The sequence below is a fragment of the Hylobates moloch genome, unplaced genomic scaffold, assembly GCF_009828535.3.
Source record: "Hylobates moloch isolate HMO894 unplaced genomic scaffold, HMol_V3 SCAFFOLD_8, whole genome shotgun sequence".
Classification (NCBI taxonomy): Eukaryota; Metazoa; Chordata; class Mammalia; order Primates; family Hylobatidae; genus Hylobates; species Hylobates moloch.
In genome coordinates, this window is record NW_026652283.1 from 5,550,852 (window position 1) to 5,574,441 (window position 23,590).

The following is a 23,590-nucleotide window of genomic DNA, read 5'->3' on the forward strand; positions in this document are numbered from 1 at the left end:
TAGGAGAAGCCAGCCAGCTGGGTAACAAGGCAGCCAGCGCATGACCTGAAGGAGCTGAAAGCCCCCGACCTGGGGATCTGGAGGGTGTGCCTGAGATACTCCTGCAGTCCAGAGAGCTTCCTAGCACAGGGGGCCTATCCCTCAGAGTCAGGAAGGTAACTCTTGCCCCTATGCAAAGGAGCATGAGACCCACTGTGCTAGCTAGCAGCCTAGGCCAGGGTGACAGCGCCCCTGGCACATCTCCTTTTAAGGAAAAAGGGACCTAAACAGGAAGGGTGCACTGGAGGGAGGGAGGGAGAGAGAGAGAGAGAGAGACAGACAGACAGAGACATATTCTGTTACGGGCCAATCATGAGAATCCTCCTATATCTAGCACCTGCTATGTGCCAAGCACCATACAAGCACTTGACAACTTCCCTAAGATGTTTCTCCCTGTGGCAAGGACAGGAGTGAGGAGAGAGCAAGAAGGTGTGCCCTGTCCCTGATCACAGACACCCCCAACACCCCTGGGTCACCTGGCAAATGCACACACTGGTCTAGAACCTGAGGGAGGAGGCATATCGTCAGTCCATCCTCAGCCCACCCCTCATGTCTTCCCAGAGGAAATTCTCCTGCCTTTCCCACCATTATCTTTTCTCATTCGACAAATATCTATTAAGGATGATCATGTGCCAGGTGTTGGGCACCAGGTGTGCAGTGGTGGACAATCCAATAAGCTCCTGCCGTGTGGAGCTCCCAGTCTAGAAGGGTGAGGGCGACAACTGCAACCGTTTTAGAGAGCGGTGAGTGTTGAAGGAATATGTAGTGAAATGAGAAGCAGAAGGAAAGGGCGATGGGAAGGCTGTTTTGGTCAGAGTGGTCAGGAAAGGCCTCTGAGGAGGTGACCTCTAAGCTGAGACCTGCAGGGTAAGGAGGAACCAGCCCCAGGGGCTGGGGAGAGCTCCAGGGGGAGGCATCAGCCTGGGCAAAGTCTTGATGGAGAGCCCCAAGGCTGTGCAAGGAATTGGCCAGTCCACACAACCGGAGCATCCTGAGTCTGGTGGAAGTACCGGGAGGGGGAATTGGAGAGGAAGGCAGGAGAGTAAATGTGGGGCTCTGTGAGCCACAGGAAGTACAATGGGAAGCTGTTGTAGGTTTGTGAACAGGGGAAGGATGTGACAAAATTAAATTTTTTAAAAATCACAGAAAGTGAACCGTGTGGGGGGGAGTGCGGCAGAGAGACAGAAGTGGAAGCAGAGAGACAAACTGTGAGTATGTCATTGTCCAGGCACAAACCAGTCAATATGAGGATGAAACTTGTGAAAAGTGGTCAGATCTGGGATATGTTTGAAGGTAGAAAGAACAACACTTACCAGCAGACTGGATCCTAGGGGTGAGAGAGAGAGAGAGCTCCAGGGAGTGACAGTGCCAGGGAGAGAAAGAGAGAGCCAGGATAGCACTTGGACTTCGAAGTGAGCATATGGGTGGCTGGTGGTGCCATCTCCTGAGATGGGAAGAATCGGTGAAAGGCACCAGGTTTGGAGGAAAAATTAAGTGTTCAAAGTTGGACACATTAAATTCTTGGCCCCTGTGCTTCTCCTTGGCCCCTGATTCTGCTCTCCAAAACCCAAAACCTGCAAACCCCAGCTCATGACCCAAGGCCGTTAGAATATTGTATGAACCAAGAATCATCCTTCGAAGTACCCAGCCAGCTTGGAAGAGTCAGCACCTCAAGCAAATCCAAGCCTCAATGTCAAGGTTGGATTGGGTGATTTCCCAGGTACTTCCTGCTTCTGGTCTTCTGTGCTCTACAATATGATTCATGAGGCTTTGACTGAAGAATAGAGGGGGACTCTGGGCTGGAAGTCAGAAGACCTTTCTGTCTAAGAGTCCCCAGATAACGGAATTTATCTTTCTGAGCCTCAGTATCCTAATTCATAAAATGGTACCTTCCTTCAACATTTGTTGGGAAATACAGCATGGAAAGCATCAAGCATGGTGTAAGGGCTCAAAGATTTGCTCTTATTATGAAGGCACAGCAAGGCACTGCAGAGATTTGCACATTTGTTTCCACTTCCTTAGTAAAAGAAGTGTTAGCAAGTTAGCTAACAATCCCCTACAGAGCCCTCGTAGAAGGTTGGGGAGTGCATTTTGGCATCACTTGGGGTGATGAGGTCCCTACTGAGGGCCAGGGAGGTGAAATAGGCAATCATAGGATCTGTTGCGTTTTGAAGATTGAAGGTGGCAAGCTGTGTGCTCCCAGGGTGGGTTCCCAGGGAGAGCAGGGGCCCTTGCTATGGGTCAGGGTGTCAGATGGCAGCCTGGAGATGTAGGTGGAGGTAACATATGTGTCCCAGAAACAGGAAACCCTGACAGCTGCAGCCCCTAGACTAAGCCCAGCCTAAAGGAGAAGAGTGTCCTCCCTGGAAGAGCCCATGCTGTCCATGCCTGGAGTATGGAGGGGCCACCTCAGCCGCAGTACAGCGTCTCCCATCAGAGGGGTGGGGCCAGTGTCCAGCAGCAATGTCCTGTAGGAGTGAGACCCAAGGAGCGAAGGGCAGGTTCTACCCAGGCATCTCCCTGTTTAACTTCGGATGTTGGCCTGACCCCTCTACCACTGAGGATTGCAGCAGGAAACAATTCCCCTTGGACGGTTCAAAGGAAGCCACTCTAATGAAGCCCTTACTCACAGCAGTGAAGACACAAGGAGAGGAAATGGCATGGCTGATGCCCAGGAAGAACCAAGAGGGGGAATTCATCCTGCAGGAGCTGCAGTTATGAAGAGATGAATTTTCTCCAGAGACGTGGGAGGATCAGGGAGAAGCAGAGGAAAACACCCCAAGTCCCTAGTGAGGTGGAGAGGGGATCTGGGGAGAAAAGGTGCAAACAAAGGAGGAGCCCCGCAGCCCTTCCTTCTCTTCTGGATGCTTTAGTCCCTGGGCTCCTAGAAAATCCAAAGAGAAAGAGAGGAAGATATTGGACTTCTTGCTAACAGGAGAGATGAGTGCTCCAAGGAATTTGTAGGGAAATGAGAAATGTGTTCATGGTCGCAGCTCATGTTTGGGAAGGCATTCTTACCAGTAATACTAAGTGTTCTAAACAGCAGAACTACTGACCATCGTCTTATATAACTGGTAGGGGTGCTCCACATACTTGGGCTATAACCATACTCACATCGTTTTATTAGTAGTCACAGCCTCCTGCCATCCTCTCTGTTTCCCAGACAACATTTAGAATAATTTAAGCCAACATCACGGAAGGGGCCCCCAACAAGCATAGAATCCCCCCTGGCCACACCCTGGGAGGCTCTTTCTCCCCGACTGCCTGAGGCCACCCAGAGAGCCAGGATCCTGGTGCAAAGCAGGAAGAGAATACAAGCCAACAGACCCAGCTTTCAGGCCAGATTGCAAATGGCCAGCACTGTGGTGTCCCCGCAGAAAGGCATAGGCCCCATTCCCCTCTCCAGCCCACGCTGGCCAGGCCCACGCATGTCCTGTGCTGGACTCTGTCCCTGATCAGGCTCCACTGCAGAGAGCAGACCCCCCATCCCAGAGCACTGCATCTAATAAAGCCAACACTTTCACCCTGTGCTCCAAAAACAAACACTGTCCACGTTTAGAAAATTAGATTCATATATGCTCAAAATATTCTTCTTTAAATAATATTTAGTGCCCCGGCAGCCATTTGTAACCGTGATACTGATTTTTCCCCCGTTCTTTTCCTTTCCTCCTGCTCTTCTCTCCTCAGTAATAATATATTGCCTTTTGCTAGCATAGCTTAGAATTGGAGGAAAGGTTTAGACTCAAGACTTCCTGGTAGGGGCCAGGCACACTTGCTCACACCAGTAGTCCCAGCATTTTGGGAGGCTGAGGCAGGAGAATCACTTGAGCCCAGGAGTTCAAGACCAGTCTGGGAAACAAAATGAGATCCCCTTCTCTACAAAAAAGTTAAAAAAAAAAATTAGCCAGATGCCATGGCACACACCAGTAGTCCCAGCTACTCAGGAGGCTGAGGTGGAAGGATCCCTTGAGCCCAGGAGTTCAAGGCTGTTGTGAGTTATGATCATGCCGCTGCACCCCAGTCGGGGCAACAGAGCGAGACCCTGTCTATTTTTGAAAAAAGAGAGAGAGATTCCTGGTGGCCTTTCAAATTAAAAAAAAAAAAATTCTTTCTTTTTTAAAACTTATAAAGCTTGCAGGACCCCAAAGCCTGTGGAGCTCCGCTCTCTCTGTGCATGTGGGACAGGCGGCTGCACTCACAGCTTGCCTCCCGGCTGTCCTCCCTGCCTGGGGCATCTGACCCACACGGCTGTCCCCATCCCCAGAAATACTCGAACTCTTGTCATTCACATATGTGAGTGCACTGCATTCTAAATCTTCTGGAGCCTTTGTGGTGCTTCCTGTTGCTCTCCCAATAAATTTAAACTTTTCTGGGCAACAAGGACAGCTACATATTAAAAGGCACTAGAGTGTCACGGTTTTAGCAAGGACAATGGGGCTAGACTCACCACTTATCAGTTCCATGACCTTGGGCCTCCAATTTTATGCTCTGTGTCTTCAGTCTTCCTGTCTCTAAATGGGAGTATTAAGATTACCTACCCCTCTGGGGCTGTTTTAAGGATTAAACATACTGATATACGTAAAGTGCTTAGAACAGTGTCTGGTACAGGATAAGCAGTGTGTGTGTGCGTGTGTGTGTGCACGAGTGCGTGCATGTGTGTGTGCAAGTGTGTGCATGTGTGTGAGATATAGGGTAAACAGGGTGTGCATCAACACACACTCATGCACACTACTAACTGTATGCTTCAGTCAAGTTTCTAAACCTCTTCAGCCTTCTCATAAGTAAAATGAAAGAAATGACCCATTCCCAGTTACTGTCATAATGGGGGGCGAAGTATGCAAACCAGTGTTGGTATGAGGTGGGCCCTCAATGGAACTCAGGGCCTTTCCCCATCCCTCCTTTCACTCCCATCTCTGGCCCCGCTTCAGGAGCATCTGGGGCAGTGACACTCAGGAGTGGGCTATCAGCAATGTCTAAGCACCTCCTAAGCACAGCCATTTTCATAAAAACCTTGACTTGACTAATACTCTTTTTTCAAGCACCTACAATGAGCCCAACCTTGTGACTTGGAGAGGTTGGACGGCGAGGGAGGGATGAAGTGCACCACCCCATACACCAGCCAGCATTCTGCACAGAGTTTTGAAAGAAAAGACGAGAAGGAAAAGGAGGCAGCAAGCCAACAGCATTTTGAGTATTCAGCCTAGAAGCCTGCCATCAGCCATGCCTCCTCCATCCTGCCTCTTATTTGAAGAATTCTCCAGAGCTAGAGTACAGACAGGCCCCCTTTCCAGGCCAAGCCTGACCATTGCCTATGTTGGTTATGCTAAGATCCTATAGTTTTCCTGCTCCCAGATGTGTGGCTCAAAGGCACAATACCCGCCTGGGTCCTGACCTGAGGAGGAAGCACACCTTGCACCAGCCAGCTCCGTTGTTCTTTCTCCTTGCCTCCCGCCTTCTCCTCCTACCATGCTGCAGCCCTGTCCTGTTTGCTGTATGTCCAGAGGCCCAGTGACCTGCCCAGATTTTGCCTGCTTCCTCCCCTAGGACCTGGACCCTTTCTCTACAGCCACCACCTGTATCCCCTCCTGGAGTGAATGGATCACTGGGGACTAAGAGACTTTGTCCCACCCGTCCACTGGAATCCTACCCCCGCAGCACTCAAACTCCAATACTGATACTTGCTGACACTGGCAACACACTCTGTACACTGTGTCTTGGCCAGCCAGGCTCCCTCTAGGACACAGTTCCAAATGCATTCCCTAGAAAGCCCCCTTCCCACCACCCCAGGGTTCAGTTCAGTCCTGCCTCACCAGTGCTGTGTTGCCTCCAGATTCCAGCATGCCTTGCATCTAAGCTCCTGAGTATTGTTATGGCAGCCAGGGGGACAATCACTGTTTTTATCTGCCACTGCTGCTAGGGGTAGATATCATTCTCAAGAAAATTAACAAATCTTGCCTTCTGTGATACATATTTGCAGCAAGAATGGACCTTAGATAGGCCTGACACTTCAGCCCCTTGAGGGATGCTCCCAGGAAACTGGTCTTCCATTACTCAGCCCTGTGGGAAACACTTGGGGACTTATTGGGGTTATTGACACCAGCTGTTTGCACCTGGTGAGCAAAGCGCATACTCACAGCCTCCTCAACTATCAAGAGATCTGGGGCAGGAAGCCAAGCGGGTGTTAAACCCAGCGTGAGAATGGCAAAGGAAGTCTTAAGCCTGGCAGATTTCTCATTCCATTAGGTGGCATTATCCATAGCTTTATGTCCCCGTGGAGCCTGGGGGAACCCTGTAACCGTATCTCTGCCTGTGGGGATACTGCTGGGACCTACTTTGTGGGACCATCTCTGTTAGTGTGGGTATTCTTCGCCATTAAGGAAACTTCAAGTCTCCTAATACCCTTGGTGCATCTTTCAGTCACAATCCCATTGTGTCAGCTTTGCATTGGCCTTATTCATCTCAATAAGATCACATCCTTCTGTAGGCAGACAGAGTTGAAATAAGGAATACATAAATGCTCACTGTAGCCTCTACTGTGACTTAAAAGATACCTAGCCTATGGGCATTCCTTGAAAAATGTCTTTCTGCATGCATGAATGAAGAGAGAGACGTATTTCACCAACAACTGCATTGACAAAAATGTGCTAAGACCTGCCATGGGCCAGGCACTGCGCAGGAAATAAAAATAAATGAAAGACAGGGTCACTCTTCTCAACAGCCTTGCAGCCTGGTTGGGAGCAAGTGGCAGAGACCTTTCCTGCTTACAGAATGACCACGTACTTTCACACATTTTCCAAGTTCTTCATAATTAGGCTGATTCTGGCCAGTGAGCTGTGAGCAGATGGGATGAATGAAGACGCTTGGAGGCTGAAGCATTTAACATCCCCAGGCAACTCTCCAGCTGTCTTTCCCTGACATGGTGTCCACGGCAGCCCCCATCGGTCTGGGTCCCTGAGCAATTGTGTGCAGCAGAGACCCCTGCCTGATCGCACTAGATATGTGGGCTGAGCAAGAACACAGATGACTTTATGTGATGCAACCAAGATTTTAAAATGAATTTATTACCCCAGCAGAGCCTAGCCTATTCTAACACTGGGAACACACATACATGTGCAATGCAATAAGATCGGACAGTACCCAATCAGCATCCAATGAGTAGTGTGTATAAGACGCTCCAAGCTTAGCCTTGGCCTGTAGGCTTTGCCTTTACTGTACCATCTTCCTAAGAGTTCTCCTTCCAGATCCTTTTGTGGGTGGCTTCCTCCTGCCATCCGGGTCTTAGCTATAAAGTTACCACCTTGAAACACCTTTCCTGACCAACTCCTCCAGAGTGCACAGCCCCAGACCACTGTCTATCTCATCACACCTTCCTCACATTCTGTGGAGTGGCCCTGCTCACTGTCCATCTTTCCCTTGCCAGAGTGTAAGCAAGGACCTCGTCGCTTGTCATTGCTGTGTTTCCAGAACTGTGTCTGAGAACTGTGTCTGGCACAGAGCAAGCACTCCATCAACAGCTGATGGATGAACCCAGAAACAGAGGGTGTGTGCCAGGGGAGTCTGGAAGTGGCAGGATGACCACTGACAGCTGAGAGGCCACAAGAGGATTTATAAAGGAGAAGCCCTCAAGAAGCCCTTTGAAGGAGGTCACTGAGGTCATTTTGGCAGTCACAGCAGCATGAGCAAGGCCGGGGTGGGGCAACACAGGGAGGCTAGGGTGACCATGAGCTGAGTGGGTCAGTTGGGGTGGAGGAGCACAGTGGGAAGAAAGTAGCTGAGAGCTTGAAATGCTAACTATAGCTGCTCTAGGACCAAGGGAAGCTGTCTGAGGGTGCTGACTGGGAGCAATGTCCCCAAACCCACCGTTCGGGAAAGGTTGGCTGGATGGAGATTTCCAAGCTAGAGGCCCATTGAAAGAGGCTGAGGACAATGGCATAGGCATTAGGCTGTAAAAACCATCCAGACAGAGGGGATGACCAGAGGACAGGAGAAATATGATGAAGGAAGGATCGGGAAATCTTTGTCCAAAAAAGTTCCCTGATACCCACTGCCACACAGTTGGGGGAGGAGAAGGAGCCAGGTCTAGAGCTCAAAGATTCTTTCCACTGGATTCTCAAATTCAGCAGTCCCTCTCTGAGCCCTCTCGGGTACCCAGTCTAAGGTAGACAAGAGCAACGCCCCAGAACAATGCCCGCCGGGGCTCCTGATGGAGACCCAACACACCACTTCAGTACAGATGGTGAGAAACTGACATCAAAGTCACACAAAAGAGATTCACATTTTAGAGGTAGCATCTGAGTCTGAACCTTAGTAAAGTGAGCGTATAATACTTCCCTTGCTGGCCATGCAGTTTTTGTGAAGATGAAATGGAGTTACGAATTTTATTTTAAGTTTAAAAATACTTTATGAGTATCACTCTCAGAGAGAACAAAATGTACTTGTTAGGATTTTATCTCCTTTCCAGGGCACAGACTTTCTTATGGAGTCCTGGACATTGATCTAACAGCCCAGGGTAGCCGCTTTGGTCTGGGCAAGGAGGGTGTGCCAGTAGAAACAGTGAACATAGCTTCATGATGTGAAAGCTCTGTTACAGCCCATTTTATTTATGGCTTTAAACAGAAGAGTTAAGGCCCCGCCTTGCATATGGGAAGTACTCACTAAATACTTATTAATGAGTTTTCTATTGTTGCCAACTCTATTTGTCTTTCATCTTTATCACTATCTAGAGCAATGCAAGAAAAGTGAGCTAATGTAACACAAATGAACAGGAAGAAGAAAGGTCTACATCACCATTGACTTCCTGTCCCTCTTTACCCTACTTCCTGCCCACACACTCAGCAATACCCTTTACATTGGATCTCCTACCTCTCCCTATTCTGTCACATCCTATTTCCCTGCTAAGTAATTTTGCAGACAGCTCCCGTCATGCCACGCTCTTGAAAAAAATCTTCAGTGTTGCTAGATCAGGACCACACGGGGCGGATGGGGGACATTTATTTCTACTCCTGGTGTTTCCTCCATGCGATGGGAGTGTAATTAGTTGTAATGCCTCAGCTCGTTTTCCCCCAGCTCAACCATTTCTCCTCTTGGGTGAGAGGAGGAGGAGTAGCTTATCTTATTGTTGAGTCTAGAAGAGGACGCTGGCACTCCTTGCCTAGCCTCTTTTTCTGCCCTTCTGTGGAGGGCAGCAAAGGGCCTGCAGGAAGCAGGTGTTCTTCTATGCCTCTCCAAGTTCTAAGTTCACAGGGCTGGCCCATCCACCGCTGCCTGCCATGGAGAGAGAATGTCTATTTGGCTCTCTTCCTAAGCTACTACCTCCCATGTAGCCTTTCTCAGTTTTACAGCTGATATTTTGGCTTTGTCTACTCTTGCCACGATCTAATTTCTCAGCTGGTTCAGTAATCACGCCAGGAAGATGGTACTGTTTACGGCTGAATGCCCCTGGGAACTCCAGCAAACACTTTTCCATTGTCTATGAAAAAAGTCGGAGTCCTCAGCCTGGCATTTTAGATTTTCCATCAAAAAGCAAAACAAAACAAAAAAACACGTGCTGGTCAACTCCGTCGGCCCAGTTTCCTACTCCATCGTGCCCTGGATGTGCCCTGGACGTAGAGCCCCGGCACTGGGCTCCCCTGGCAGCCTGTGCATGCTTCATGCTTTCTTTCCCCCATACGCTGAGCTCAGCTCCTGCTCTACTGGAGTTTAGCTTGACCAAGACCCTCCCAACCACCCATGTGGCTCATTTGCCACTTTCCTGCATGCCTTTCCTGACCCCAGGGATCTGATCCCTCCCTTCAGTGCCGTGTTTCTCACTTGGTTTCCTTTGCCAGGAATCTTCCTCTCCTCCTGCCCATCCCCTCCTCCCTATACGCATGCCTGTCTGACTCTCACTTATCTCTGGGCTCTCCAGTTAAATGCCTCTCCCTCCAAAGCCTCCTGAGTCCCCAGGAGTGTTGGATGTTCTTCCGAAGTGCTTCCATAGAATCCTGTCTATCATTAAATATGCTGAATTAAAATTCTCTGCTTATTTTTCTCAAGATGCTTATGAAGAAACACAGATAACATTCATAAATATGCACATGCCTGGAAAGAGCAGAGCTGCCCCTGAGGATGGTAAGCTGCCGATAGCAACACAGAAGTCAAAGCAAAGTGCTCACCATGGGTAGTGTTACAGTAGAGGCCAAGCAGGGGAAAGGCACAGACAGAGCAACTTTCCGGAATTCTCCAGTGATCAGGAGAAGGCTCTTGAGGAGGTGGTTATCCTATCAAGGGTCCATGAATTAAAGGCATCATACGTACCATGAATGCAACCTCCGTATGAGGTTAACAAGAAGCTGGGACTCCTCGTCACTAGGGTCAGAGAGGGAAGTCCCTACATTCAGAGAGGGAAGGGATGAATCCAGGCCACCCAGAATAAATACAATGGGACAGGGTCTTGACTGTCAGCCTCCCCCATCCAATAAGCATGAATGCCAAATGCCAAGATGTGGTGCTCGGGCAACAGCGGCTTGCAGCTCAAATGACACGTCTGAATATTGAGGCCATTGCATTTTTCTCACTGGCTTGAAGCTTGGGAAGTCTGATATGCCTCTTTGAAGTCTACTCGGTGCCTGGGGAATGTGTGGATTTTCTGGGGCCTCTGACAATACGGGGATAGATAAGACCAATAAAACCCTCTTGGGCTCAAGTATCAAGAGGCTTTCCTCAACTTCATAGATGCTGCTGGGAAAATGAGAGCTAAAGCTCTGTAATTTTTAACAGGAAGTCTTGAGTCTGCCTTGCTTCCCAGGTTAGGCTAAAAAGAACAGACCCCACAATTTATCCTTAGGGCACAGTGAGTGTGTCCTGTCATATGAGGCAATCAACACAGGCCAGAGGACTTGATCAAGAATGTTACAGGAAGGATTCCCGCCTTTAGAGAAAGCCCTTAGACAGCCCTACGAGTACACACACATTGCACTTCCCCATTCTTCTAATTAAAATGCACTGTACAAAGCATCCTGTCCGTGTCCCATTTTTTAAATTTTGGGTCATTATCACCAAAAGCCTTGCACACATTGACTTAAAGAGGGCCTAGGACAGACAGAAGGCTCGGTGACACAGTACCAATTTTGGTGAGCCACTTGGCCACAGCGCCGTAGATCTCGTCCAAGATGAGGATGACCACGAGGTTGATGATGACCGCTGTTGCTGTCACTGTCACCCGGACATTGGAGCGTGTAGCCTTATTGAGAGACAGAGCGGCTGCAGTTGTTATTCGATACACAATCACCCCAAAGACGATTGAGAATGTCAGGGCAATCTGTTTGGGGAAAACAGAGAGAAGTACACATCAGCAGGCAATTACTGAGCACCTACCATTTGCTCTGCCAACAGTACCATTTGCTGTTATCAGATATTATTAATCTGGAATCTTTTGTTGGGTAACAAGGGATTCCAGATATTATTAGTCTGGAATATTTGGGTGGGTAACAAATTTTTAGGCAGAGTTCTGAGTGGAGGTGCATTTTCCAGGGGAGAATGTCTTAATTTTTGTCAGATTCCAAATGATTTATCACACACACACACAATAAGGATGAACATGCTGGACCCTGTGGAGTGTTCAACACACACGATGCAATTTCTTTCATTAGGGAGCTTTTGATCTTCTAAAGAGATAATACGAACTCCTTTTAAATAAACCATAGTAAATAATGCCCAAGAATGTATTAACTGCTAAATGAAGAGTATAATTGCTGAAGGAACTCCAAGTACATGGGAGAAAGTAAATTTGAGTGGTCAGGGAATAGTTTGTGGAGACAGTGGGATTTAAAATGGAGTTTTCATGAGAAGAAATAGAAAGCCATTGAAGGTACCTGAGTTGAGAAGGGATGAGTTACAGCTTGATAAGTAGAGGCAAGAAGGTTGCTCAAAGGAGAAAAGAGGGAATACATCAGAAGTGAGATTTTAGGAATCTCAGTCCTCAAGATGAACAAAATATCACTGTAAGATTTCTCTACTAGGTGACTTGAAATGGAGGACTCAGATTCTTCATTTGGTAAAGAAATGTCTAGCTGCTGTGCTCCAAAAGGAGGGTTACAGCCATGTGACCTCTAAGGGTTCCCCTCATTTCCTCTCTCTAGAACCTAAGAATAATAAGGGACTCTCTTAGACCTAGATCTGCCCAACAGCCCCTCTTCCTTCTTATGTCCCCACATCCCCTCCTGTCTCCATCGCAACCAAGGAAGGATCATTTCCAGGAAACACAGGATGCTATGAGAAGAAAGTGCCCTGAGTAAGCCTCTTAGAGGGGACAGAAGAAGGAAAGACAACTGCCAGGTGCATGCCCCGCTCACAGTAAATTCTACTTTGCTTCAGTCAAGTCAAGACTTCTTCAAGAAAGAGGCCTTCCTTCTTAGGACTCTTTCTGTAAAGGAAACTGTTCAGGTCCTATTTCCTCTGCAGGACAGAGAATGGGCACTGGCTATGAAGGACTAAATAGAAAATGTGGGGAGAGAAAACGGCAGGTGGAAGGCTCCCTGAAAAAATAAGCTGTGCTGGACTACACACACACACACTGTGCTGGACTACACACACACACACACACACACACACACACGGGAAGGGAGGCAGGAAGGAGGGGTTAAGAAGAGGGGAGGAGAGGCACAGGAGGAAAGGGGAGGGGAGGTGGGGGCCTCTGGCTTGGGTGGTGCTTTGCAAGCAGTGTGAATGACACTCTAGTGGCTTGCCAATGGGTTGCAGATGTGTCCAGGTATGGATGTTTTCAGACCTCTGGGGGGTACCTGGGGTGTGCTGGTGGCAGACTCAGCTCTCTATCCTGGTGGGCTTCAAAAAATACCAGTAATTGCCCTATGGGCCGTGTTGTGAAAAAGAAGCCCTTGGTAAGGAAGGCAGAAAGGTGGCGTTCTCTGGGTAGAGGAAGGCTGTGTGTGTTTGGGTATGTGTGGGTGTGGGGAGAGGAGAGGTTAGATGGGAAAAACACTCTGTGTGAGGCCCCTCTTCTGCTGCAGGGTGGGGGTGGGGAGCGGCAGAAACACCAGCTTCCAGGACTAAGTAGGGACTACTACCGTGTAACTGGGAAAACCTGGACATGACATCACCCCTCTCCAACGATGTAGACATTTTCACTTCCCATTCCTCTGGGATTGTCACTGCCAGACAGTAAGAGCCTAGAAATGTGGTGTGAGATTCTTTTCCCCAAAAATCACTTTTGCAGTGAAGACCAGTGATGAAAGTATTGATGAGGCTGGGGAGGTGAGGGTATTGAGGAGTGAGTGAATGTGTGTGTGTGTGTGTGTGCGTGTGTGTGTATTTGGGGTTGGGACTGGGAGACGGACTGGGGAAAAAAACAATGGCAAAAACATCCTTTGTTTAGGGTCTTGTGGGAGGGACATGAAGGAAGATGTGGGGAGAAGATCAGCTTCTGTTCTTCTCTAAGAGGCCCAGCTGCTAAACTAGAGAAGGAAGAACACTCTTTGCTACTCAAAATGTGGTCCAAGGACCAGCTGCATCAGCGGGAAGCTTGATTGAAATGCAGAATCTCAAGCACAACTCCAGACCTACTGACCTGGAACCTGCATTTTAACAGAATTCTTTTTGAAATTCAAGGAGCACTGTTCTACTTATCTAGAAAAGCCTTCTTTCCCACCCTCCCTTCCTCCCTAGCCCCACCCCCGGCACACCTCACTTCAGCTCTCTGGTTCTTTGCAGGTTTACCTTCTCTGGTCTTAATTTCCTATCCCACTATAGAAATCAAGCTCTGAATCTCTCATTTGGTGTTTCCCAGAGCATCTCAAGATTCACAGAGCTTTCGAGCTGCAGGAACTTGCAGAGCACCAACCCAGTCACGTGACCATTTTGGAGATGAAGAAACGGGTATGGAAAAGTGATGCGATTTGCTGAAGTCCACAAGGTGTGGACTACAACCCTACTCTTCTGGATCATGGTAGAAATTTTTAAATCTTAGCATTTAGGAATCACCTATGTATAGTCTTTAGTCTCATACGTAAGGAAGCTGAAGCCCAAGGCAACAATGTGATTAATCCAAGGTCTGGAGGGTGTATGGTAGAGCTGAGATGTTAATGGTGATAACATCATCAATACCAGCTGAACCATTTGTGCCTTCTAGATGTCTTTATTCGATGCATATCTTCACTAGCACTGATTCTTTTTTTTTTTTTTTATTTGAGATGGAGTCTTGCTCTATCACCCAGGCTGGAGTGCAGTGGCGCAATCTCGGCTCACTGCAAGCTCCACCTCCCAGGTTCACGCCATTCTCCTGCCTCAGCCTCCCAAGTAGCTGGGGCTACAGGCACCCGCCACCACTCCCGGCTAATTTTTTGTATTTTTAGTAGAGACGGGGTTTCACCATGTTAGCCAGGATGGTCTCGATCTCCTGACCTCATGATCTGCCCGCCTTGGCCTTCCAGCACTGATTCTTTTAACTACCATGCAAGATATGCCTTTAATAGATGAGATTTAATGATGATTTAGGATTTGAACCCTGCTCCATGGTTCCAAAGTCTACAATCCCATCCTGACATTAGAACCCCAGTTTTCCAGCACTAAATCCAGTATTATTTCCACCACTTGTGGTTACATTACTGATTTTCTTTTTCTTTTTCTTCTTTTTGTTTGAGTTTCACTCTTGTTGCCCAGGCTGGAGTGCAATGGTGTGATCTCGGCTCACCGCAAACCTCTGCCTCCCGGGTTCAAGCGATTCTCCTGCCTCAGCCTCCCAAGTAGCTGGAATTATAGGCATGTGCCACCACGCCTGGATACTTTTGTATTTTTAGTAGAGATGGGGTTTCTCCATGTTGGTCAGGCTGGTCTCCAACTCTTGACCTCAGGTGATCCGCCCACCTCAACCTCCCAAAGTGCTGGGATTACAGGCGTGAGCCACCATACCCAGCCCACATTATTGATTTTCTTTATTAAGTTCAATACATATTTTCTGGCCACTTATTGTGCAAACCACTGCACTGGGTATATTCCATGTTTGTGGTCAATCTCTTCCAACTAGGTCAAAAGGAAGTTCGTCTTTTACCACATTCTGTGCCTTAAGCCACTTCATAGCAGCGCCTCCTGTAGAACTGGTTTGGTAAAGATTCGCTGGTCAGCAGCTCTACAGTACCGCAGTTACAGTAGAGGCCAAGCAGGGGAATGCTTGGCCTCAAAAATGCAATGGCCTCAGGGGATCTGGCTGCCTGGCACATGGTCATTTTATTATGGTTCCTGTTGCTTTTGGTGTTTTAATATCATAACTTTACTTCTGGGGCATAAACAAAATGCAACATAAACCAGGCTACAGAGTCCAGAGTCCTACTTTACACTGAGAGAGACAGGAAACAGAGGGGGGCCTATTCACCACCCTCCGAAACTTGCATTCTGAAGCAAAGTTGAGAAAATCATTGCACACATACAACAAAGATGAGCCTAGTAGCAGCTGGATGGAGTCACAGGCCTCCGTTCACGAGCTTCTGGTATGCTCTTAGCAGAGAGCAGGGGGATTAGTCAGAGAAAACTCCACAGAAAAAAGTTTAGGGACAGTTTCCTATGGGAAAGACTTAGAGGAAAGAATAAGAAGGAAGACCTTCCCAGAAAAGGGAAGAGGAGCAAGTAGGAATGCACAAGGCACAAGTAACCTCTGCTGATCCCCAGCATGGCATACAATAGTAGCTCAAGTATAAAAATACAGGCACGTACACACACTAGCAACTTCATCATCGACATAGTACGCTGCCTATGACATCCACCTAGTTTATTTACCCATTCGGTCATTCATAAAATGTGTCTTAAGCTTCTCCTTGTGCCAGTCTCAGTTCTAGGTTCCAGTGGAAAAAGGAAACAGAAAGCACTACCCTCACAGAGTGGATCTTCTAGTGGGAAAACATAGACAATAAACTAATAAATAGGTAAAATACGTAGTACCTTCAGCATGAGAAATACCGTGGAGACAAAGAAGGCAAACAGGGTATAGGGATCGGTTGCAATTTAAAATAGGGCGGTTGGGAAAGAGACAGGTGAGAACGTGACCTTTTACCAAAGACCTAAAGGAAGGATTTAAGGGAAGGGTGTTTCAGGCAGGCAGTGGCTGACACTGAGTGAGCAAGGGGACGGGTGGAGTGGGAGACAGGCAGGCAGCCAGGAGGGGGCCCTGTAACGTGAGGACGTTGGCTTCCACACCTCAGGAGATGGGAAGCCATCAGAGAGTTCTGAGCAGAGGAGTGATGTGAGTTGGTTTAGGTTTTAAAAGTTGGCATGCTGATGATCCGTCAGGGGCAGTGTGCAAACAGGGAGATCAGTGAAGGGGCTATGGTAAGAATCCAGGCTGTGGAGGAGGACTCCCAATATCCAAGTGTAAGAAAATGACTATCTGGGGCACAGGAGGAAAGCTCAGGCACCTAGCTCTAGAGGAAGGACATCACCTCTGACAATCCCCCCCTTACAAGAAGAAAACAGGAGGGCCCATTCAAAAAGGAAACTTTAGCTGAACACACAGGATTGGCGGAGAGGAAATTCGTCTTTGTCCTGGCCTCTAACACAAGGAGGCAGACGAAATAGCACTGGGGCATTTCTTTGCTCTCATCACCCCATGAAAAGCATTCCCAACTGACTTGGTAGACTGGCATGCCTGAAACCTTCCTAATGCCCATGGTCCTGGCATCTTCTGCCTAGGTTCAAGCACAGGGGTGAAGAAAGGAATGAGATGAAAGATACAGTAGGTGTCTTTCGCTTACCCTAACTTTATCACAGAAAATTACTTGCTTCTAAGCACCACCCTGACCCCTTCATCTCATGCCCCACACCTTGTTCTAGGGTAATGCTAAGTCCTTTTTCTTTAGAAAACATCAGAGTGAACAGGCAACCTACAGAATGGGAGGAAATTTTTGCAATCTACCCATCTGACAAAGGGCTAATATCCTGAATCTACAAAGAACTTAAACAAATTTATAAGAAAAAAACAACCCCATCAAAAAGTGTGCAAAGGATATGAACAGACACTTCTCAAAAGAAGACACTTATACAGCCAACAGACACATGAAAAAATGTTCATCATCACTGGTCATCAGAGAAATGCAAATCAAAACCACAATGAGATACCATCTCACACCAGTTAGAATGGCAATCATTAAAAAGTCAGGGAACAACAGATGCTCAGAGGATGTGGAGAAATAGGAACACTTTTATACTGTTGGTGGGAGTGTAAACTAGTTCAACCATTGTGGAAGACAGTGTGGCGATTCCTCAAGGATCTAGAACTAGAAATACCATTTGACCCAGTGATCCCATTACTGGGTATATACCCAAAGGATTATAAATCCATCTACTATAAAGACACATGCACACATATGTTTACTGCAGCACTATTCACAACAGCAAAGACTTGGAACCAACCCAAATGTCCATCAGTGATAGACTGGATTAAGAAAATGTGGCACATATACACCATGGAATACTATGCAGCCATAAAAATGGATGAGTCCATGTTCTTTGCAGGAACATGGATGCAGCTGGAAACCATCATTCTGAGCAAACTATCACAAGGGCAGAAAACCAAACACCACATGTTCTCACTCATAGGTGGGAACTGAACAATGAGAACACTTGGACACAGGGCGAGGAACATCACACATTGGGGCCTGTTGGGGGGTGGGGGGCAGGGGGAGGGATAGCATTAGGAGAAATACCTAATGTAAATGACAAGTTAATGGGTGCAGCAAAGCAACATGGCGCATGTATACCTAGGTAACAAACCTGCACGTTGTGCACATGTACCCTAGAACTTAACGCATAATAAAAAATTAAAAATTAAAAAATAAAGAAAACTGGGCTTTTTTAAGTGGGAAAAAGAAATGGGGACAAGTTAGTGCCAAATAAGGATTTTAAAAAATCAAATAGGCAGGAAACAATATAATGTATTGTCCAATCTGGAATACTTTCGAGAGTAAAGAAGAAGTGCTATTAATAATTCCCCCTGGTCTGGAAGCTTAAGCCTGGACAAGCTTGAGCACCTGACTGTGAAGGGTGATGCGTAAACGGGGCTCCCCCCATTCCCACCACTCTGCTCCCAGCTCCTGCCCACATGGTTCAGATCCTGGAACTTGCTGGTGGCAGTTGTGGGACCCCAGGCATAGTGAGATTTTCAATTAGTTATTGGTTCTGATACAGAATCTTGCATTTATATCAAGATTTGGAGTTGGGTGGGGTTGGGAAAGGGAAGATTTTACAAAGGAGAGATAATTATGTATTATTTGTGAACAATAAAAATATTCCCACTTTCCAGTCCAGCTTTAGGAGGTATCAATGGAATTTTAAAAAAAGAAAAAACTTAGAACTTTGGCAAGATGACCCACCATTGACCCAGTTTTTAGTATGTGTTGAATGGTGGGACAGTGATCTATTTGTTGTTGTTGTTGATGATGATGACGACGATGATGATGACGACGATGATGATGATACAGATTTTTCTCTCAGGCAGCAGACAAGCTCCTAGTTTCAGTCCTCTCCTTGCCTGACTTATCAGCGGCATCTGATACAATTGATTGTCCTGCCCCTTTGAAATGCTTTCTTGACTTCTGGGACTCTCTATTCTCCCCTATCCCTTTTGAATTCTCTTTTCTGTCTCCTCCTCATGCTCCCAAACTTCAGCATAGCAGTGTCCTGGGACTTGGTCCTTGGACATTTTCTCTATCTACTCTCATTCCCTTGGTAATCTCGTGCAATCTTACAGCTTTAAATGCCTTCTATAGTGATTAGGTCTCCAGCCTGGATGTCTTCCCTGAACTCCAGACTCACATCCACCACGAGGGCAACTGAGTTAAGGAATAACTGCAGATTTGGGGCTGCTCAGGATAAAAGCCTTAGAGTCATTCTTGACTTCTTTTCAGTTTTGTACCACACGATCAAATTCTTTCAGTCCACCTTCAAAATAGAACCAGCACCTGAACACTCTTCAATCTCACCCCGCCCAGGCCACCGCACTTCTTGCATTATCGCAACAGATTCCTACTTGATGTCCCTCTTCCCACCCTCGCCTTTCCACCAGCATTTTCTCACCCCAGCAGCCAGAATGATCCTTTTGAAATGTATGTCAGGTCATGTCACTCCTTGCAAGACCTCCTATTAGGTGTTGTCATCTCACATAGAATTAGCCCATGTCCTTACTGTGGTCTCCAGGGCCCTACCTACAGGGCTCCTCATTACTTCTCTCACTGTGCCCCCCTCTGCACTCCCCACTGCAGAGTGCTCAGCTCCAGCCACACTGTGGCTCTTTCCCGCTGTCCCTCCTGATGCCAGCCATTGCTCCCCTTGGGCTTTTTCTCTTGCTGTTTCCTCTGCCCAGAATGTTCCCCCTAGAATATCCATGTGGCTGGCTCCTCCTCCTCCTCCTGATCCTTGATAAAATGTCATCTTAATGAGAACTTACCTGACCAACCTATTTAATATATGTATTTTGTGTCTTTTTAAATTTTATTGTGAACATGCAGAAAAATCCATTTTACACACACACACACACACACACACACACACACACACACTGAATAAAACAAACACCAGTATAGCCCAGACCAGCAGTGCCAGCAGCTCTGCATTCCCCGTACACATACATGATCTCTCATCCCTGCTGCTCCTTTGGATCCAACCACTGTGCAGAATTTTGTGATAATCATTCTCTTGCTCATTTGATAGTTTTAACACCGAGGTATGCATCCTTAAACAATATAGTTGAGTATTGTCTCTGAACTCTCTGAGTAGAATCAAACTGTATTTTTTTCACCCTTGGTGTTATACATAGCTATTAGTTTGCTCATTTTCATGACTGTGTAGTATTTAATTGTATGAATATGCCTCAATTTATGTATCCATTCTGGTGGTGACAGGCATTTGGACTGTTTCCAGGTTGAGTTATTATAAGCAGGGCTTCCATAGACATTCTTGTACATGTATTTTGCTGCTCATGTACACAAGTTTTTCTAAGACAGATATCCAGGAGTAGAATTTCTGGGCCCCAGGATATATGTACTTTCAGTTTCACTAGATAATGCCAAACTATATCCAAAGTGTTTTTGTTTTTACAACTTATACTCCCTATAGTAGAGTTTAAGATGCTCTTTTGATCTATATCTTTTCCAACACTTGTTATTGACAGACTTTTGGGCATATATGGTATCTCATTGTGGTTTAAATTAGAATTTCCAGGATTACTAATGAGATTGGGTACCATTTTATAGGCTCATTGGCCATTTGGATTTCCTCTTTTGTGAAGTACATATTCATCTTTTTCCTATTTTGTACTGAATTACTGTTTTTCATGTTTTTTAATTCTTTATATATGTTAAGAAAAATTCTTTGAGTTATAGTTGTTGCAAATATATTATCCCATTCTGATAATTTGTCTTCTCACAGAGTTTATTAGGTATTTTATGAACTTAAATTCTTAATTCTAATATAGTCAAATTTACCAGCATTTTATTATGGTTGTGCTTTTTGTATCTTGCTCAAGAAATTCTTCCCTACCCCAAGGTCATGGAAATATTTTTTTCTTGTATATTTAAAAACTCGATTGTTTTGCCTTTCACAGTCCATCTTTAAAATACACCTAGAATTGATGTTTTTGAGTGGTGTGAATAAGGCCCACTTTTATTTTCTTCTGTATGGACACCCAACTGTCCCAGAAGCACTTACTGAGAAGTTCATTTTTTCCCCACTTATATGCAGTGCCACTTGCATTAATCTGGTTCTTGCTTTTCTATTTTGTTCCATTGGTCTAATTATCTCTTCCCACAAGAATATAACATTATCTTACTTACTGTAGTTTTATAATTAGAGTAACATATCCATCCTTCAAGAGTTTGTTGACTATTCTTAGCCTTTGTGCTTCCATATAAATCTTAAAATCAGTTTATAGACTGGACAATCTAAAGACCTTAGAACATTATTGTTCTATTTATTGCCCACCCAACTTACACAGTATTGTTGCATATATTTTAGTTCTATCTTTTTTAACCTCATGAGAATTGGCATTATTATTTTCACAGTCAAGGTTCATATAGGTTTTCTCACATATTTCCCACTTTAAAAGCTCTTCATTCCTTTCTAAAACCATGGGCTTCCATATGGGATCACATCCAAGGTACATTTTTAGAATTTCTTTTAATGAGCAATTCAGTTGATAGCAAACTCTCAGTTTTTATTTGTCTGTAAATATCTTTATTTTATCCTTATCACTACATGATATTTTTCTTGGGCATAGAATTCTTAGTTAGAAATTGTTTTGTTTTCAGCACATGAAGAGGGCATTTCATTGTATTCTGACTTCCAGTGTGCTATAAAATATCAGTTGTAGTCCAGGTGTCTTTCCATTGAAGGTAATTTGCCTTTGGATTTGAAGCTGCTTTGGAGACTTTTCTTGTGCCTTATATATTCTGTAATTTCACTATGATGCATCTAGATGCAGATTTATTTTTACTTTTTCTGCTGGGTTTCACTAGGATTCTTCAATCTACAGATTGGTGTACTGCATCAAATTAGGAAACCACCAGTCCTTATATCTCATTCATTACCTGTTCTCTTTCAACCTGTCTTCCATATTGCCAATCTTTTGTATTGCTATGCTGTATTACAGATAATTTATTCCAGCCTGTATTGCAGTTTGCAAATTCTCTCTTCAGCTTTGTCTAATTTGTTGTTAAGTCTATCCAGGGTTGAGGCAGGAGAATCGCTTGAACCCGGGGGGCAAAGGTTGCAGTGAGCCAAGATCGCACCACTGCACTCCAGCCTGGGTGACAGAATCAGACTCCATCTCAAGAAAAAAAAAAATCTATCCATGGTCGTGTGTGTGTGAGTGTGTGAATGTGTGCGCGCACATATATATACACATACATACATGGCATATAAAAATCATACATATAACAATAATATTTTTGTTAATTTCTATATATATTTATTTCCAGCAGAGGTTTATTGGTTAGTTTTCATTATCTGCTAGATAATTTTCAAAATAGTTTCTTATTCCTTGTGTATATTTTTAAGGTTGCTGTTTTAACCTGTGACTGATATTTTCAATATCTCTGGTCTTTGCTGTCTGTTCCCACTGGTTCTTTCACATGGTGCTTCAACTTCTTGAGTAATTAGTTGTTTTTGACTGTGTTCTCTTCATTGCCCTTGAAAAATTCTTTTGGGTGATTTTTTGAGGCCTGGCATAAATATGCTTCCCTACAGAGACAGCTTGTATTTGCTTCTGCTGGGCACCTGGGAGCCCTACTAGTGTTGGGTTAAGTTCACAACCTGAGGTTCCCTGATCCTCTTATGTGGTGACCCAGGATAGAAAGCCACAGTAGGGATTGCCCCTGGCCACTTCTTAAGCACAGAATTTTGTTTCCCCTTTTCTCCCTTTTCTGCTTAGATCCATAACAATTTTTTTTCTGTAGTCTCATAAGTGGGAAAGGGTGTGTATAGTTCAGTTTCATCTTTACTCTGAACATAGCCCTTTGAAGTTCTGATTTAATTTGGTGAGGGCATCCTGTTACAATCCCCATTTGGGGCCATCCATCATCCCTAATTTCTATCCTCCTTGCTCCCATAAAACCACCAAAACCAACGCCTAGGTTTGCCGAGATGGGAAAATGTTCTCAAGGTAAAAGCAGCTCTAGTGCCCAGGTATTTGTTTCCTTGATTCCCATTTTCCTTTAGATTTTAGCCTGGTATTACTTCCTATCCTGTCAGCCCTTTGAGGCTTTGAGAAGATTGAAAAATATATTTATCCAATTTTTTTTTTTTTAATTTTAGCAAAATAGGATGTTACAAATATCCTAACCTACTACTACTGGAGATAGAAGTCTATTTTACCTATTTTTTTAAATTATTTATTTACTTATTTATTGTCTGCAAATTTTTTTAAGAGAGGGATTATTTTGTTTTGTTTTCTGCTGTATCCCCAGTGTCTAAGAATGGTGTCAAGCACATCGTTTGATTCATTAAATATTGAATGAATGAATAAACTCTTTAACAATAATACGCATATTGCAGGAGGCTTTGAAGTGCTAAATTAACTTTATATCATTACAGCTTAACACACGGCAACTCACCACATACTCTTGAATAAATTCCACATGCCTTGCACTTGTTAAGCAATGAAAAGAAAACAAATTTAGACTTCTAAGCTTTGGCAAGGCACCCATCAACTCTGTACTTCATCTGAAAAATGATGAGTTGAATTGGTGATATCTAAGTTTCCTTCACCTTTTAAATTTCTAAGACGAAAACACAGTTCCTGTACTTAAAGGTCATGATGGCAAAAATAATGGCAGTGGTAACCTCAGGCCAGAGTCAGAGTTACAACAATTTCCAAACCAATTTTTGGAATAAGTGATCCCTCTTCCACCTGCAACTAATGTGTAGGCCTACTTAGAAATGCTCTGAGCTGTGAATACACACACTCCTTTGTAAAGCAGAACCTCCTATCTTGAATACTGTAAGGAATATTTCCATAAAGAGATATGGGGTATTAGTTACCCTAACTTAGTCCTCTGATTTTTGCCTTCCCCAAGGT

The 23,590-nt window shown here is 45.4% G+C and overlaps 1 protein-coding gene across 1 annotated transcript in view; it reads right to left on the reverse strand.

Moving 5' to 3' along the window:
• Positions 1–23,590, reverse strand: part of ANO2 (anoctamin 2) — a 355,270-nt gene that overhangs the window by 57,595 nt on the left and 274,085 nt on the right. The window contains exon 18 of the mRNA XM_058442076.1: positions 11,143–11,338. Coding sequence (XP_058298059.1) covers positions 11,143–11,338 — 196 coding nt within the window. The remainder of the gene's footprint in view (positions 1–11,142; positions 11,339–23,590) is intronic.